Raw genomic sequence first — 13880 nt, forward strand, 5'->3', positions numbered from 1 at the left:
CTGGAATTTAGAAGGATGAGAGGGGATCTTATCGAAACGTATAAGATTATTAAGGGGTTGGACATGTTAGAGGCAGGAAACATGTTCCCAATGTTGGGGGAGTCCAGAACAAGGGGCCACAGTTTAAGAATAAGGGGTAGGCTATTTAGAACGGAGATGAGGAAGAATCATTTCAGTCAGAGAGTTGTGAATCTGTGGAATTCTCTGCCTCAGAAAGGCAGTGGAGGCCAATTCTCTGAATGCATTCAAGAGAGAGCTGGATAGAGCTCTTAAGGATAGCGGAGTCAGGGGGTATGGGGAGAAGGCAGGAACGGGGTACTGATTGAGAATGATCAGCCATGATCACATTGAATGGCGGTGCTGGCTCGAAGGGCCGAATGGCCTCCTCCTGCACCTATTGTCTATTGAGAACAAACATGGCTTCCAGCTGGAAGCTCTCTTACTTACCATTTCTGCTCCTCCTCCTCCTTCATCCCAGCAACGTGCTCTAGGCTGTTGTAGCCCCCACTCGTTCTCCCAGCCATGTTGGGCTGCAGAATGAATGCCCCCTAAACGCAAATCTGTGCCTGCTGGGAGTAACTAACCGGCACAGCCTTGAAGTCAGCAGCAGGCAGGCAATCCACTCTCATGTGGATAGGGTGAGCAGTTTTAAATACTTGGGAGTCCGCATCACAGAGGATCTGACGTGGGCAACGCACATTGCCGCACTGGTGGGTAAGGCAAAGCAGCACCTTTACCACCTTAGACAACTGAGGAAATTCAGAGTGTCTCTGAGGATCCTTCATTGTTTCTACTCTGGGGCTGTAGAGAGCATCCTGTCCGGCAACATTACAGTCTGGTTTGGGAACAGCTCTGCCCAGGACAGGATGGCCCTGCAGAGAGTAGTGCGTTCGGCAGAACGCACCATGGGAACTACACTCTTCCCCCTGCAGGACCTATACATCAGGAGGTGCAGATCCAGAGCAAGCAAGATCATGAGGGACCCCTGCCACCCCAGTAACGGACTGTTCCAGATGCTACGATCAGGCAAACGCCTCCGCTGTCACGCTGTGAAAACGGAGAGGATGAGACGGAGTTTCTTCCCACAGGCCATCAGGATTGTCAACTTTTATAACTCCAGAGACTAAATTTTTGTCTACACTATAGTAACTTATTAACTTTATTTATATGCTGTAACTGTAATTCTTTTTTGTGCACAATCCGCAGGCATTGCCACTTTCATTTCACTGCACATCGTGTATGTGTATGTGACAAATAAACTTGACTTGACTTGATAGAGGCTGCCTGACCTGCTGAGCTCCTCCAGCACTTTGTGTTTTGCTCAAGGTTCCCACATCTGCAGTCTCTCGTGTCTCCATTCCCTGAGCACACTGCTCTTTAACGCACCTGTAGAAAGCTGTGAGAACTTGTGGAGTTTTAGCAATGGCCATAAAAAGGCAATAAAATAAAGTTTAGATGAAGGGTCTCCATCCGATTCGCCACTACGGTGGCGCAGCGGTAGAGTTGCTGCCTCACAGCGCCAGATACCTGGGTTCGATCCTGACTACGGGTGTTGTCTGTATGGAGTTTGTACGTTCTCCGTGCTGTATCTCTAAACTAAACACTACCCTATTGGACAGGGTACTTTGTCTGTGGAACTATATTCTGCACTCTGTATCTTCTCCTTTGCTCTATCTATTATATTTTGGGTGTGAACTGATTGCATCAGATATATGTGTGATATATCTGAACTGTTTGGAGACCATGCAAAACAAAGCTTTTCACTGTACCTCCCTCGGTACACGGGACAAAAATGAACCTAAACCTTTGCTGTCTGTACGGAGTTTGTACGTTCTCCCCGTGACCTGCTACGGGTTTTCTCCGAGATCTTCGGTTTCCTCTCATGCTCCAAAGACGAACAGGTTTGTAGGTTTATTGGCTTGGTAAAACTGTAAATTGCTCCTCGTGTGGGTAGGATAGTGCTAGTGTACTGGTTGGTGCGGACTCGGTGGGCCGAAGGGCCAGTTTCCAATACTATTTCTCTGAACTAACCTTATACCTGAACCTTAAATGCCGCTATCATATCTGCCTCGACCATTGTCCCCCACAGCTCATTCCAGGCACACACTGTGTAAAATACTTGCCCCATTAGTTTATTACTCATCACTTTATGATGATTCTGCCAGATTATCGCAGTATGCTGAAAATACTGTGTTATCACCTTCTTAACAATGCATTTCATCATACTGATGTCAGGCTAATTGGACTGTAGCTTCCTATAGTTTTCCCTCTTATTCTTTCATGAGCAGTGGGAGTTAGAACATAGAAAATAGGTGCAGTAGGCCATTCGGCCCTTCGAGCCAGCACCGCCATTCAATCATCCAGAATCAATAACCCCTTCCGGCTTTTTCCTGTTGTCAGAGTGAGGCCCTACACAAATTGGAGGAACGGCACCTCATATTTCGCTTGGCCAGCTTACAACCCAGCGGTATGAGTATTGATTTCTCTAACTTCAAGTAACCCTTGCATCCCCTCTCTCTACGTGCCTTCCCCACCCAAGTGGTGTTACTAATCATCTTGTTGAGTCTCATTTTCACCTAGTCCACCGCTAACAATGTTTCCTTTATCACCTTTACTATGTTGAATATCTTTCATTCATTTGTTCTATGTCTCTCTATATCATTGTCTATATCTCTCGTTTACACAGCTGCCGCAAATTATCTCGAGTGTGTAGGGAGTGGATGCCAAAGAGGAATAACATAAAACATATTAAAATTTTAAGATATTGGACAGGCTAGATGCAGGTAAAATGTTCCCGATGTTGGGGGAGTCCAGAACCAGGAGTCACAGTTTAAGAATAAGGGGTAGGCCATTTAGGACCGAGATGAGGAAAAACCTTTTCACCCAGAGAGTTGTGAATCTGTGGAATTCTCTGCCACAGAAGGCAGCGGAGGCCAATTCACTGGATGTTTTCAAGAGAGAGTTAGATATAGCTCAGGGGTGAGACCGCACCTGGAGTACTGTGTGCAGTTTTGGTCTCCAAATTTGAGGAAGGATATTCTTGCTATTGAGGGCGTGCAGCGTAGGTTCACTAGGTTAATTCCCGGAATGGCGGGACTGTCGTATGTTGAAAGGCTTATTGAAACATATAAGATAATTAGGGGATTGGATACATTAGAGGCAGGAAACATGTTCCCAATGTTGGGGGAGTCCAGAACAAGGGGCCACAGTTTAAGAATAAGGGGTAGGCCATTTAGAACGGAGATGAGGAAGAACTTTTTCAGTCAGAGAGTGGTGAAGGTGTGGAATTCTCTGCCTCAGAAGGCAGTGGAGGCCAGTTCGTTGGATGCTTTCAAGAGAGAGCTGGATAGAGCTCTTAAGGATAGCGGAGTGAGGGGGTATGGGGAGAAGGCAGGAACGGGGTACTGATTGAGAGTGATCAGCCATGATCGCATTGAATGGCGGTGCTGGCTCGAAGTGCTGAATGGCCTACTCCTGCACCTATTGTCTATTGTCTATTGTGGCCCAATGGAATCAAGGGATGTGGGGAAAAAGCAGGAAAGGTGTAGTGATTTAGGATGATCAGCCATGATCATATTGAATGGCGGTGCTGGCTCAAAGGGCCGAATGGCTTACTCCTGCACCTGCTTTCTATGTGGCTAACTTGTGTGAATAGGTGATCGATGGTCAGCATGAACTCGGTGGGCCGAAGGGCCTTTTTACATTGCTGCATGACTCTATGACTCTATAAGTCAATACATCGTTGCTTCTTTCTAGAACATTCACCCACCAGCCAGTGGTGAGGTTCATGGCAGTGTTCCTTTGAGCAAGTTCCCACCTAAAAAACAAAGTTCACTTTGTCCACTGTGTAAATTCCTCTCTACAGTCTTAAAAACCTCATCCTTAATGCTCTATGTCGCGGAGAATACAAGCCCTCGCTTATGATTCTCCCGGCATCATTTCACCAATAGAGCCCTGATGCTCTCCACGGCAGATGTTAAAGTAAATCTGTAATTTCCTGTTTACCTGTTTAAATAATGGAGTGACATTTGCAACTCTCTCAGTGGAAAGGAGGATGATTCATGAAATGGGAGTTTTGATGCCCTTACATCCTGGGCCGAGAATTTGGTCAACATCAACAAACCTGTGTTAAAAAATCCACAAGGCTTCTGTTCATAGACCCACTCCTTGGAAATCCAGTGGCCCAAGGCATTACGTGTTCCTGATGGGCCTCATATGTACAAGGCTTGCCCTTTGTGCATTCCTCTAGCGTTAGTCTTAAAGTGTGGTCAACGATGAATACAAGTGAGAGAGGAGCAAAATGAATTGGTGCAAGGGTCACCTAGAGGGGGGTCAGATGGGGAGATGGTGGGAGAGTGGGGGTAGACCAAGGGCTTTGAAGCAACAGTAATGGGGCTGACAGTCATTTAGGAGAAGAGGGGAGGTATTGGCGGTTGATTAGTGGAGACGTTTGTTGAATGTTGGGATTAGTGCGTGAGGGCTCGGAATTAATGGTAGGTTTAGTTTAGTTTAAAGATGTGTTGTGGAAACAGGACCTTGGCCCATCGAGTCCGCGTCGACCAGCAATCACCCGTACACTAGTTCTATCCTAAACTAGGGGCAATTTACAGAAGCCAAATAACCTACATTCACACGAGTTCTATCTTATTCCACTTTTGCATCCACTCCCAACACACTGGGAGCAATTTACAGAGACCAATTAACCCAAAAACGTGCAGGTGTTAGTGATGTGGGAGGAAACCGGAGCACCCGGAGAAAACCCACGCATTCACGGGGAGAACGTGCAAGCTCTGTACAGACAGCACCCGTGGTCGGGATCGAACGCGGGTCTCATTGTGAGGCAGCAACTCCACCACTGCGCTGCTGTGTCATTGTTGGGGTTAGAAACATGGAAAATAGGTGCAGGAGGAGGCCATTCGGCCCTTTGAGCCAGCAAAGCCATTCAATATGATCATGGCTGATCATCCAAAATCAGTACCCCGTTCCGGCTTTTTCCCCATATCCCTTGATTCCCTTAGCCCTAAGAGCTAAATCTAACTCTTGAAAACATCCAGTGAAATGGCCTCCACTGCCTTCTGCAGCAGAGAATTTCACAGATTCACACCTCTCTGGATGAAAATGTTTTCCTCATCTCAGTCCCAGATGGCCTACCCCATATTCTTAAACTGTGACCCCTGGTTCTGGACTCCCCCAACATCAGGAACATTTTCCTGCATCTTGTCTGTTCAATCCTCTAAGCATTTTACATATTTCTATAAGATCCCCTCTCATCCTTCTAAATTCCAGCGAATACAAGCCCATTCGACCCATTCTTTCATCATATGTCGGCCCCGCCATCCCGGGAATTAACCTGGTGAACCTACGCTGCACTCCCCCAATAGCAATAATGTCCTTCCTCAAAATTGAGGAAGACCAAAATTGCACACAATTCTCCATGTGCGGTCTCACCAGGGCCCTGTACAACTGCAGTAGGATCTCCTTGCTCCTAAACTCAAATCCTCTCGCAATGAAGGCCAACATGCCATTAGCTGTCTTCATTGCCTGCTGTACCTGCATCCTTACTTTCTGTGACTGAAGTACAAGCACACCCAGGTCTCGTTGCATCTCCCCTTTTCCTAATCTGACACCATTCAGATAATAATCTGCCTTCCTGTTCTTGCCACCAAAGTGGATAACCTCACATTTATCCACATTATACTGCATCTGCCGTGCATCTGCCCACTTACCCAACCTATCCAAGTCACCCTGCAGCCTCATAGCATCCTCCTCGCAGCTCACACTGCCACCCAGTTTTGTGTCCTCCTCAAACTTAGAGATGTTACATTTAATTCCCTCGTCTAAATCGTTAATATATATTGTAAATAACTGGGGTCCCAGCACCGAGCCTTGCGGCACCCCACTAGTCACTGCCTGCCATTCTGAAAAGGACCCATTAATTCCTACTCTTTGCTTCCTGTCTGCCAACCATGGATAGTTCTCTATCCATGTCAACACCCTACCCCCCAATACCATGTGCTCTAATTTTGTACACTAATCTCTTGTGTGGGACCTTGTCAAAGGCTTTTTGAAAGTCCCGATACACCACATCCACTGGCTCTCCCATATCCATTCTACTTGTTACATCCTCAAAAAATTCCAAATGATCTCCTGCCTACATTAATCTAAACAGTTTGGCGTTTGCTTTTTTCCCCAAAGGTTTTCCGGACGGATCTGATCACCGCCATGAAGCTGCCGGAATCCTACCAGCTTACTGCCGATGAGTACTACGTCCTGGCCGATCCCTGGCGCCAGGAATGGGAAAAGGGCGTCCAGGTTCCGGCAAACACGGAGTCCATACCCGAACTAGTCGTGAGGTAGGTCGCAACACACCCTGTTCACACTACATGCCTCTCGCTCGACCAACACTCACCTGGTCTGCTCACCAGGTGAAATGAACCATTGAGGAGAAACCACGAAACGGCTCATAAAAGTGGACACGCACAGTCGTACAATGTGGAAACAGGCCCTTCATAAGTTTATACACAAAATGCTGGAGTAACTCAGCGGGTCAGGCAATCATCTCGGGAGAGATGGAATGGGTGATGGAATGGGGACCCGAAACGTCACCCATTCCTTCTCTCCCGAGATGCTGCCTGACGCGCTGAGCTACTCCAGCATTTTGTGCCTACCTTCGATTTAAACCAGCATCTGCAGGGTTTTATTTTCCCCAACATAAGTTTATGTTCATAAGTAATAGGAGCAGAATTAGGTCATTCGGCCCTTCAAGACTACTCCGCCATTCAATCGTGGCTGATCTATCTCTCCCTCCTGACCCTTACTCCCCGTAACCCCTGACACCCGTACTAATCAAGAATCTGTCTATATTTGCCTTAAAAATATCCACTGACTTGGCCTCCACAGCCTACTGTGGCAAAGAATTCCACAGATTCAATGCCCTCTGACTAAAGAAATTCCTCCTCATCTCCTTCCGAAAGGAACGTCCATTAATTCTGAGGCTGCGGCCATAATGGTCCATTGGCCGGGCAACTGCAGAAGTTGGTTTACGCAACAGGACACTCTGAGGCATCTCTACCGCTGTGCTACCGTGCTGCCCCTGAAGGGCTGATAGCCTGCAGGGGGTGAGGGGCACAGAAAGATGGTGCAGTTAGGAGGAGGGGGAGTTCAACGAGATCTGGGTGTCCTAGTGCATCAGTCAATGAAAGGAAGCATGCAGGTACAGCAGGCAGTGAAGAAAGCCAATGGAATGTTGGCCTTCATAACAAGAGGAGTTGAGTATAGGAGCAAAGAGGTCCTTCTACAGTTGTACCGGGCCCTGGTGAGACCGCACCTGGAGTACTGTGTGCAGTTTTGGTCTCCAAATTTGAGGAAGGATATTCTTGCTATGGAGGGCGTGCAGCGTAGGTTCACTAGGTTAATTCCCGGAATGGCGGGACTGTCATATGTTGAAAGGCTGGAGCGATTGGGCTTGTATACACTGGAATTTAGAAGGATGAGGGGGGATCTTATTGAAACATATAAGATAATTAGGGGATTGGACACATTAGAGGCAGGAAACATGTTCCCAATGTTGGGGGAGTCCAGAACAAGGGGCCACAGTCTAAGAATAAGGGGTAGGCTATTTAGAACGGAGATGAGGAAGAACCTTTTCAGTCAGAGAGTGGTGAAGGTGTGGAATTCTCTGCCTCAGAAGGCAGTGGAGGCCAGTTCGTTGGATGCTTTCAAGAGAGAGCTGGATAGAGCTCTTAAGGATAGCGGAGTGAGGGGGTATGGGGAGAAGGCAGGAACGGGGTACTGATTGAGAGTGATCAGCCATGATCGCATTGAATGGCGGTGCTGGCTCAAAGGGCTGAATGGCCTACTCCTGCACCTATTGTCTATTGTCTATTGTCACCCATTCCTTCTCTCCAGAGATGCTGCCTGTCCCGCTGAGTTACTCCAGCACTTTGTGTCGATCTTCGGTGTAAGCCAGCATCCTCCTTCCTGCACAAAAGAATGCTTCCGGCAGAATTCAAAGTTGCAAGGGTGTCGAGACTGCGTGAATCAATTACCCATGAGTACAATCATGTCACACCCAGCTACAACAAATTAGTGCAAAGGGAAATATACCAGAATGTATCTATTAGTCTTGAAGCATTAAAGTTACAGAGAAAACTCCAAGGTTGGCAATGGGGTAGGTTGGAAGATCGGGGCTAAGCATTAGCTGATATTAGGACCTCTCAGAAATCTGATAACAGCGCGGAAGAAACAGATGATCAGCCTCCTGTGTGGCACCTTGATAAGGAAGGGACTGCAGATGCTGGTTCTTCTTTCTGAAGAAGGGTCTCGACCTGAAACGTCACCCATTCCTTCTCTCCAGAGATGCTGCCTGTCCCGCTAAGCTACTCCAGCATTTTGTGTCTTTAACTTTGGTCGTTGTTTCTCAAATGCCTTTTGAAAGTCCTAGTACAGTGGAACCTTGAACCAGCCAGGTTTGTATTCACAAAGCCCTCACATAAATTTGTCCATTGTAACTCGTGTTTAATTAAAGCCACATTGATTTTTGCATAGTAATCACATTCTGATTTACTAAGTGCCCTGTTACCACTTCATTAATTATGGAGCAAAGAAAAACGCAGACTGTCGGAGGAAGTCGGCCAGATGAGTAACCTTGTGGGGGTGGGGGTGGGGATGGGGGTTGAATTGTCGATGTTTCAGGTTCAGTTTCGTTTGTTATGTGTACCTAGGTGCAGTGCTAACCAGTCAGCGGAAAGACAATACATGATTACAATCGAACCATTTACAGTGTAGAGATAGATAGTCCGAAGGTCACCAAAAAGGGGTAGATAGTAGTTCAGTGCTGCTCTCTGGTTGTGATGGGATGATTCAATTGCCTGAGAAGAAACAGCTGGGAAGAAACTGTTCCATTGTTTTTAGTTTTAGTTTTAGAGATACAGCGCGGAAGTAGGCCCTTCGGCCCACCGAGTCCGTTCCGCCCAGCGACCCCCGCACATTAACCCTATCCTACACGCACTCGGGACAATTTACATTTATACCAAGCCAATAACATACAAACTCGTACAAACAGCCCCCCTGGTCGGGATCGAACTCGGGTCTCTGGTGCTGTAAGCGTTCTAAGGCAGCAACTCTACCGCTGCGCCACTGTGCCGCCCTAACATATATACACCGATCAGCCAAAACATTATGACCACTGACAGGTGAAGTGAAGAACATTGATTATCTTGTTACAATGGCACCTGTCAAGGGGTGGGATATATTAGGCAGCAAGTGAACTGTCAGTTCTTGAAGTTGATGTGTTGGATGCAGGAGAGATGGGCAGGAGTAAAGACCTGAGCGACTTTGACAAGGGCCAAATTGTTATGGCCAGACGACTGGGTCAGAGCATCTCTGAAACGGCAAGGCTTGTGGGGTGCTCCCGGTCAGCAGTGGTGAGTACCCACCGACAGTGGTCCGAGGAGGGACAAACCACAAACCGGCGACAGGGTGCTGGGCACCCAAGGCTCATCGATGCGCGAGGGCAACGAAGGCTATCCCGTCTGGTCCGAACCGACAGAAGGTCGACTGTGGCACAAGTCACAGAAAATTTTAAAGGTGGTCACGGGAGGAATGTGTCACAATACACAGTGCAACGCACCCTGCTGTGTATGGGGCTGCACACGGAGGACCAACAGCATATTAGGCAGGTGGTCATAATGTTTTGGCTCATCAGGTCATAATGTTTTGGCTGATCAGTGTATGTTTACCTTCTCAACCATTCCTTTGTTTCCCATTCTCCTACCTGAGCCTTCTCCAATTTTAAGAATTTCCCAACTTTAAATAATAACCCCACATCCCCTCTTTTTCCTGCATCACCCCACCAGTTTGGAATGCACCTGTTTAGAGTCATCGAGTCTTACAGCATGGAAACAGGCCCTTCGGCCCAAGGCCCACACTGGCCCATATGTCCCATCTACACTAGTCGCACCTGCCTGCGTTTTGCCCATATCCCTCTAAACCTGCCCTATCCATGTACCTGTCCAAATGTTTCTTAAACGTTGGGATAGTCCCTGACACAACTACCTCATTTGGCAGCTTGTTCCAAACACCCACCATCCTTTGTGTCAAAAACGTTACCCCTCAGGTTTCTATTAAATCTTCTCCTCCTCACCTTAAACCAATGTCCTCTGGTTCTTGATTCCCCTACTCTGAGCAAGAGATTCTGTGTGTTTACCCGATCGATTCCTCTCATGATTTTGTACACCTCAATAGGATCCATTCCATTTATTCCAGACATAGTTAGATAGCGCGGCACGGTGGCGCAGCGGCAGAGTTGCTACCTTACAACGAATGCAGCGCCGGAGACCCGGGTTCGATCCTGCCTACGGATGCTTGTCTGTACGGAGTTTGTACGTTCTCCCCGTGGGTTTTCTCCGAGATCTTCGGTTTCCTCCCACACTCCAAAGATAAAGACGTACATGTTTGTAGGTTAATTGGCTTGGTAAATGTAAAAATTGTCCCTGGTATGTGTAGGATAGTGTTAATGTGCGCCAATGTGGACCCCGGTGGGCCTGTTTCCCTGCTGTATCTCTAAACTAAACTAAACTAAAGATATTGACGGACATTGGGCCCAGCTTTGGCTGCAGGTGTAATTTGAATCAAGGATATGGACAAGTGAACAAGAACTGTAAGAATATAATAGATCTATTGCCAAGACTGGAAAATAATACAACAATCTGTGTAAAAACACTTTTCCCACACATCTCCTTTAAACTTTTGATAGACACAAAAAGTGTCTCGACCCGAAGAAGGGTCTCGACCCGAAACGTCACCCATTCCTTCTCTCCTGAGATGCTGCCTGACCTGCTGAGTTACTCCAGCATTTTGTGAATATAACTTTATTGTCATTCAAAACTATACAGACGAGTGCATATTTGAATGAAATTCCGTTGCAACTGGCTCACAATGTAACACCAAATAATAAAAATTGATTAAAGAAAAATAAATAAATAAGTAACTCGCACGTAAAGTAATGGCGGCGGATCATTGTGAATTCAAGAGTTTGATGGCTCGGGGGAAGAAGCTATTGCAGAACCTGGCTGTTCTGCTCCGTGTGCTGCAGTACCTTTGACCAGAGGGCAGCAGGATGAACAGTCCATGATGGAGATGGGTGGGGTCTTCAATGATATTTTTGGCCTTGGACAAGCTGTTGGACAAAGTTTTCCGACCCTTCTTCAAACTTTGCCCCTCTCTGCTTAAAGAATGTGGTGCAGCGGTAGAGCTGCTGCCTTACAGCACCAGAGACCCGGGTTTGATCCTAACTACGTGTGTGTGGCTCATTGAAAAAGCTCGAAAGAAAGGCGAGGAGCCGGGTATTTCGGGAGCGATGTGTTTAATGGATTCTCTAGACCAGTCGAGTCTGCCAGAGGACGATCGCTCTTAAAACCCCGTCCTTTATACCCGTAGCAAAGGGCCGCCCCCCCGGACCGGTCCATTTTCGTGCCGAGAGGTCGGTAGTGGTAGGGCCCGACCTTTGGTTGTCTGTACGGAGTTCGTGCGTTCTTCCCGTGACCTGCGTGGGTTTTCTCCGGGATCTCCAGTTTCCTCTCACACTCCAAAGACGTACAGCTTTGTAGGGGAATGTAGGGCTTGGTATAATTGTGCATTTTCCCTAGTGCGTGTGTAGGATGACGTCAGTCAGCAAGGATCGTTGGTCGGCCCTTACTCGGCGGGCCAAAGGGTCTGTTTCCGTGCTGTATGTGTAAACTAAACTAAACCTAGAAAGACTTGCAGAGAAAGACTTGCATCTCTGTGACAGTGTCGCCATACTTCAGGGCTTTCAGTTGACTTCCACAGGAAGTTCAATGGTGCTCTACTTCCTTTCTGTTGAGGTGGAGTGGGTTAAGGCAGGGACCTCGGCTCTTCCTGTGCTTCGTGGATTCTGTCCAAGGAATATTATTTATCTGATACTCTTCTGGCACTTCCCCTGAATCACAAGTGGACTGATTTAAAGGTTTAGATGGCTACGGGGCAAATGCAGCCAAATGGGACTAGCCCAGTATGGCAATTTGGTCGGCATGGGCAGGGTTGGCCGAAGGGCCTGTTTCTGAAGGGCCCTTTTCTGTGCTGTACGACCCTATGACACTAAGTTTATCTCATGGGTTTCATGTGAAATGAGTCCTGAGGTTTTGGTGGAGAAAAAAAACACCTCAATGTCCCAATGAGGAGTTCACAGAAAACACTTGGATTTAAGTTAGGCTCTCGACTGTTGGAAAAGAAGGCCGAGATTGACTTCAGAGTTGAAGGAAAAAAAGCACAGGATTGGAATAGTACCATCTCAGACCAATGAGTAGAGCAGTTCGCATTTAACCTGAGCGCACTGTGTGTGAAATTATTCTGGGCAAGAGAACTGATCAAGGAGTTTGTGGACTGGTGCCAGCGGAACTGCCTCCGGATCAACGCGGGGAAAACCAGGGAGATGGTGGTAGATTTCCGCAGGCGCAGCCAGGTCCCCCCGACACCGGTGAACATCCAGGGAATGGACATCGAGAGGGTGGATTCTTATAAGTACCTGGGTGTTTACCTCAACAATAAACTGGACTGGACTGGACTGGACTGAAAACACTGATGTGCTATACAGAAAGGGCCAGAGCAGAGTTTATCTGCTAAGGAGACTCAGGTCCTTTGGAGTGCAGGGGGCACTCCTAAGGACCTTCTACATCACGGTGGTTGCATCGGCCATCTTCTATGGAGTGGTCTGCTGGAGCAGCAGCATCTCAGCGGCGGAGGGGAAGAGACTCGACAAGCTGGTCAGGAAGGCCAGCTCTGTCCTGGGTTGCCCCCTCGACTCAGTGCAGGTGGTGGGAGAGAGGAGGATGATGGCAAAGCTAACATCGCTGCTGGACAACGACTCCCACCCCATTCAGGACACTGTCACTGCACTGAGTAGCTCCTTCAGTGCCAGACTCCTTCACCCCAAGTGCGTGAAGGAGAGATATAGGAGGACCTTCCTTCCCGCTGCTGTGAGACTGCACAACCAGCACTGCTCCCAGCAGACGAGTCAACAATAACAGCTAAGAACACACGGAAACAAATGACAATTTATGTACCTTTAGCTCGGATGACTAAAGGCCTTTCCTGCCAAATCAAAGCAAGAGTAGTGGTTGAAAGGCATTGAGCCCTTTAATTCATGGATGCCAGTTGTGGTCTGCTAATTATTTGTAAGAGCTCGCCCTTCTTTCATGATGTGAAATGCTGCATTATTTTACTTAGAGGCTAGAGGCTCTGGGAGTGTCGGACTGATGCTGCAAACCGCATACCTCAAAGGCCAGATGTATTTCTAAAGGGACATGGTGGTCTTGAGGTGGCTTTGAAGGGAGCGCATACTAATCCCATTCCACTGCACTCTGCTGTGAGCGTCAAAATGCATAAATGTGGAGCAGTGTGTCTTTTGGAGGGTTAGTTGCAAAGCAAAGCTTTAGTTTGGTTTAGTTTAGTTTAAACCTGTCCTATTAATTTACCTGCCTAAATGTCTCCTAAACGTTGTGATAGTACCTGCCTCAACTACTTCTTCCGGCAGCTCTTTCCATAAATCCACCACCCTTTGTGTAAATAAAAATTGCCCCTCAGGTTCCTATTAAATCTTTCCCCCCCTCCCCCTCACCTTAAGCCTATCTCCTCCGGTTCTTGATTCCCCTTACTCTGGGCAAGTGACTCTGTGCGTCTATTCCTCTCATGATTTTGTCCTCTCATCCTCCTGCACTCCAAGGAATAAAGTCCTAGCCTGCTCAACCCTTCCCTGTAGCTCAGGCCCTTGAGTCCTGGCAACATCCTCGTAAATTTTCCCTGCACCCTTTGCAGCTTGACAACAAGGGCGGCACGGTGGCGCAGCGGTAGAGTTGCAGCCT

The 13880-nt window shown here is 47.7% G+C and overlaps 1 protein-coding gene across 5 annotated transcripts in view; it reads left to right on the forward strand.

Annotated features, from left to right (window-relative positions):
- jade2 (jade family PHD finger 2) overlaps positions 1-13880 on the forward strand; it is a 155360-nt gene that overhangs the window by 57763 nt on the left and 83717 nt on the right. For all 5 annotated transcript variants that reach the window (XM_078411380.1, XM_078411379.1, XM_078411382.1 and 2 more), the window contains one exon: positions 6196-6353. In XM_078411380.1, coding sequence (XP_078267506.1) covers positions 6196-6353 — 158 coding nt within the window. The remainder of the gene's footprint in view (positions 1-6195; positions 6354-13880) is intronic.

This window comes from Rhinoraja longicauda, chromosome 14 (genome assembly GCF_053455715.1).
Source record: "Rhinoraja longicauda isolate Sanriku21f chromosome 14, sRhiLon1.1, whole genome shotgun sequence".
Taxonomy (NCBI): domain Eukaryota; kingdom Metazoa; phylum Chordata; class Chondrichthyes; order Rajiformes; family Arhynchobatidae; genus Rhinoraja; species Rhinoraja longicauda.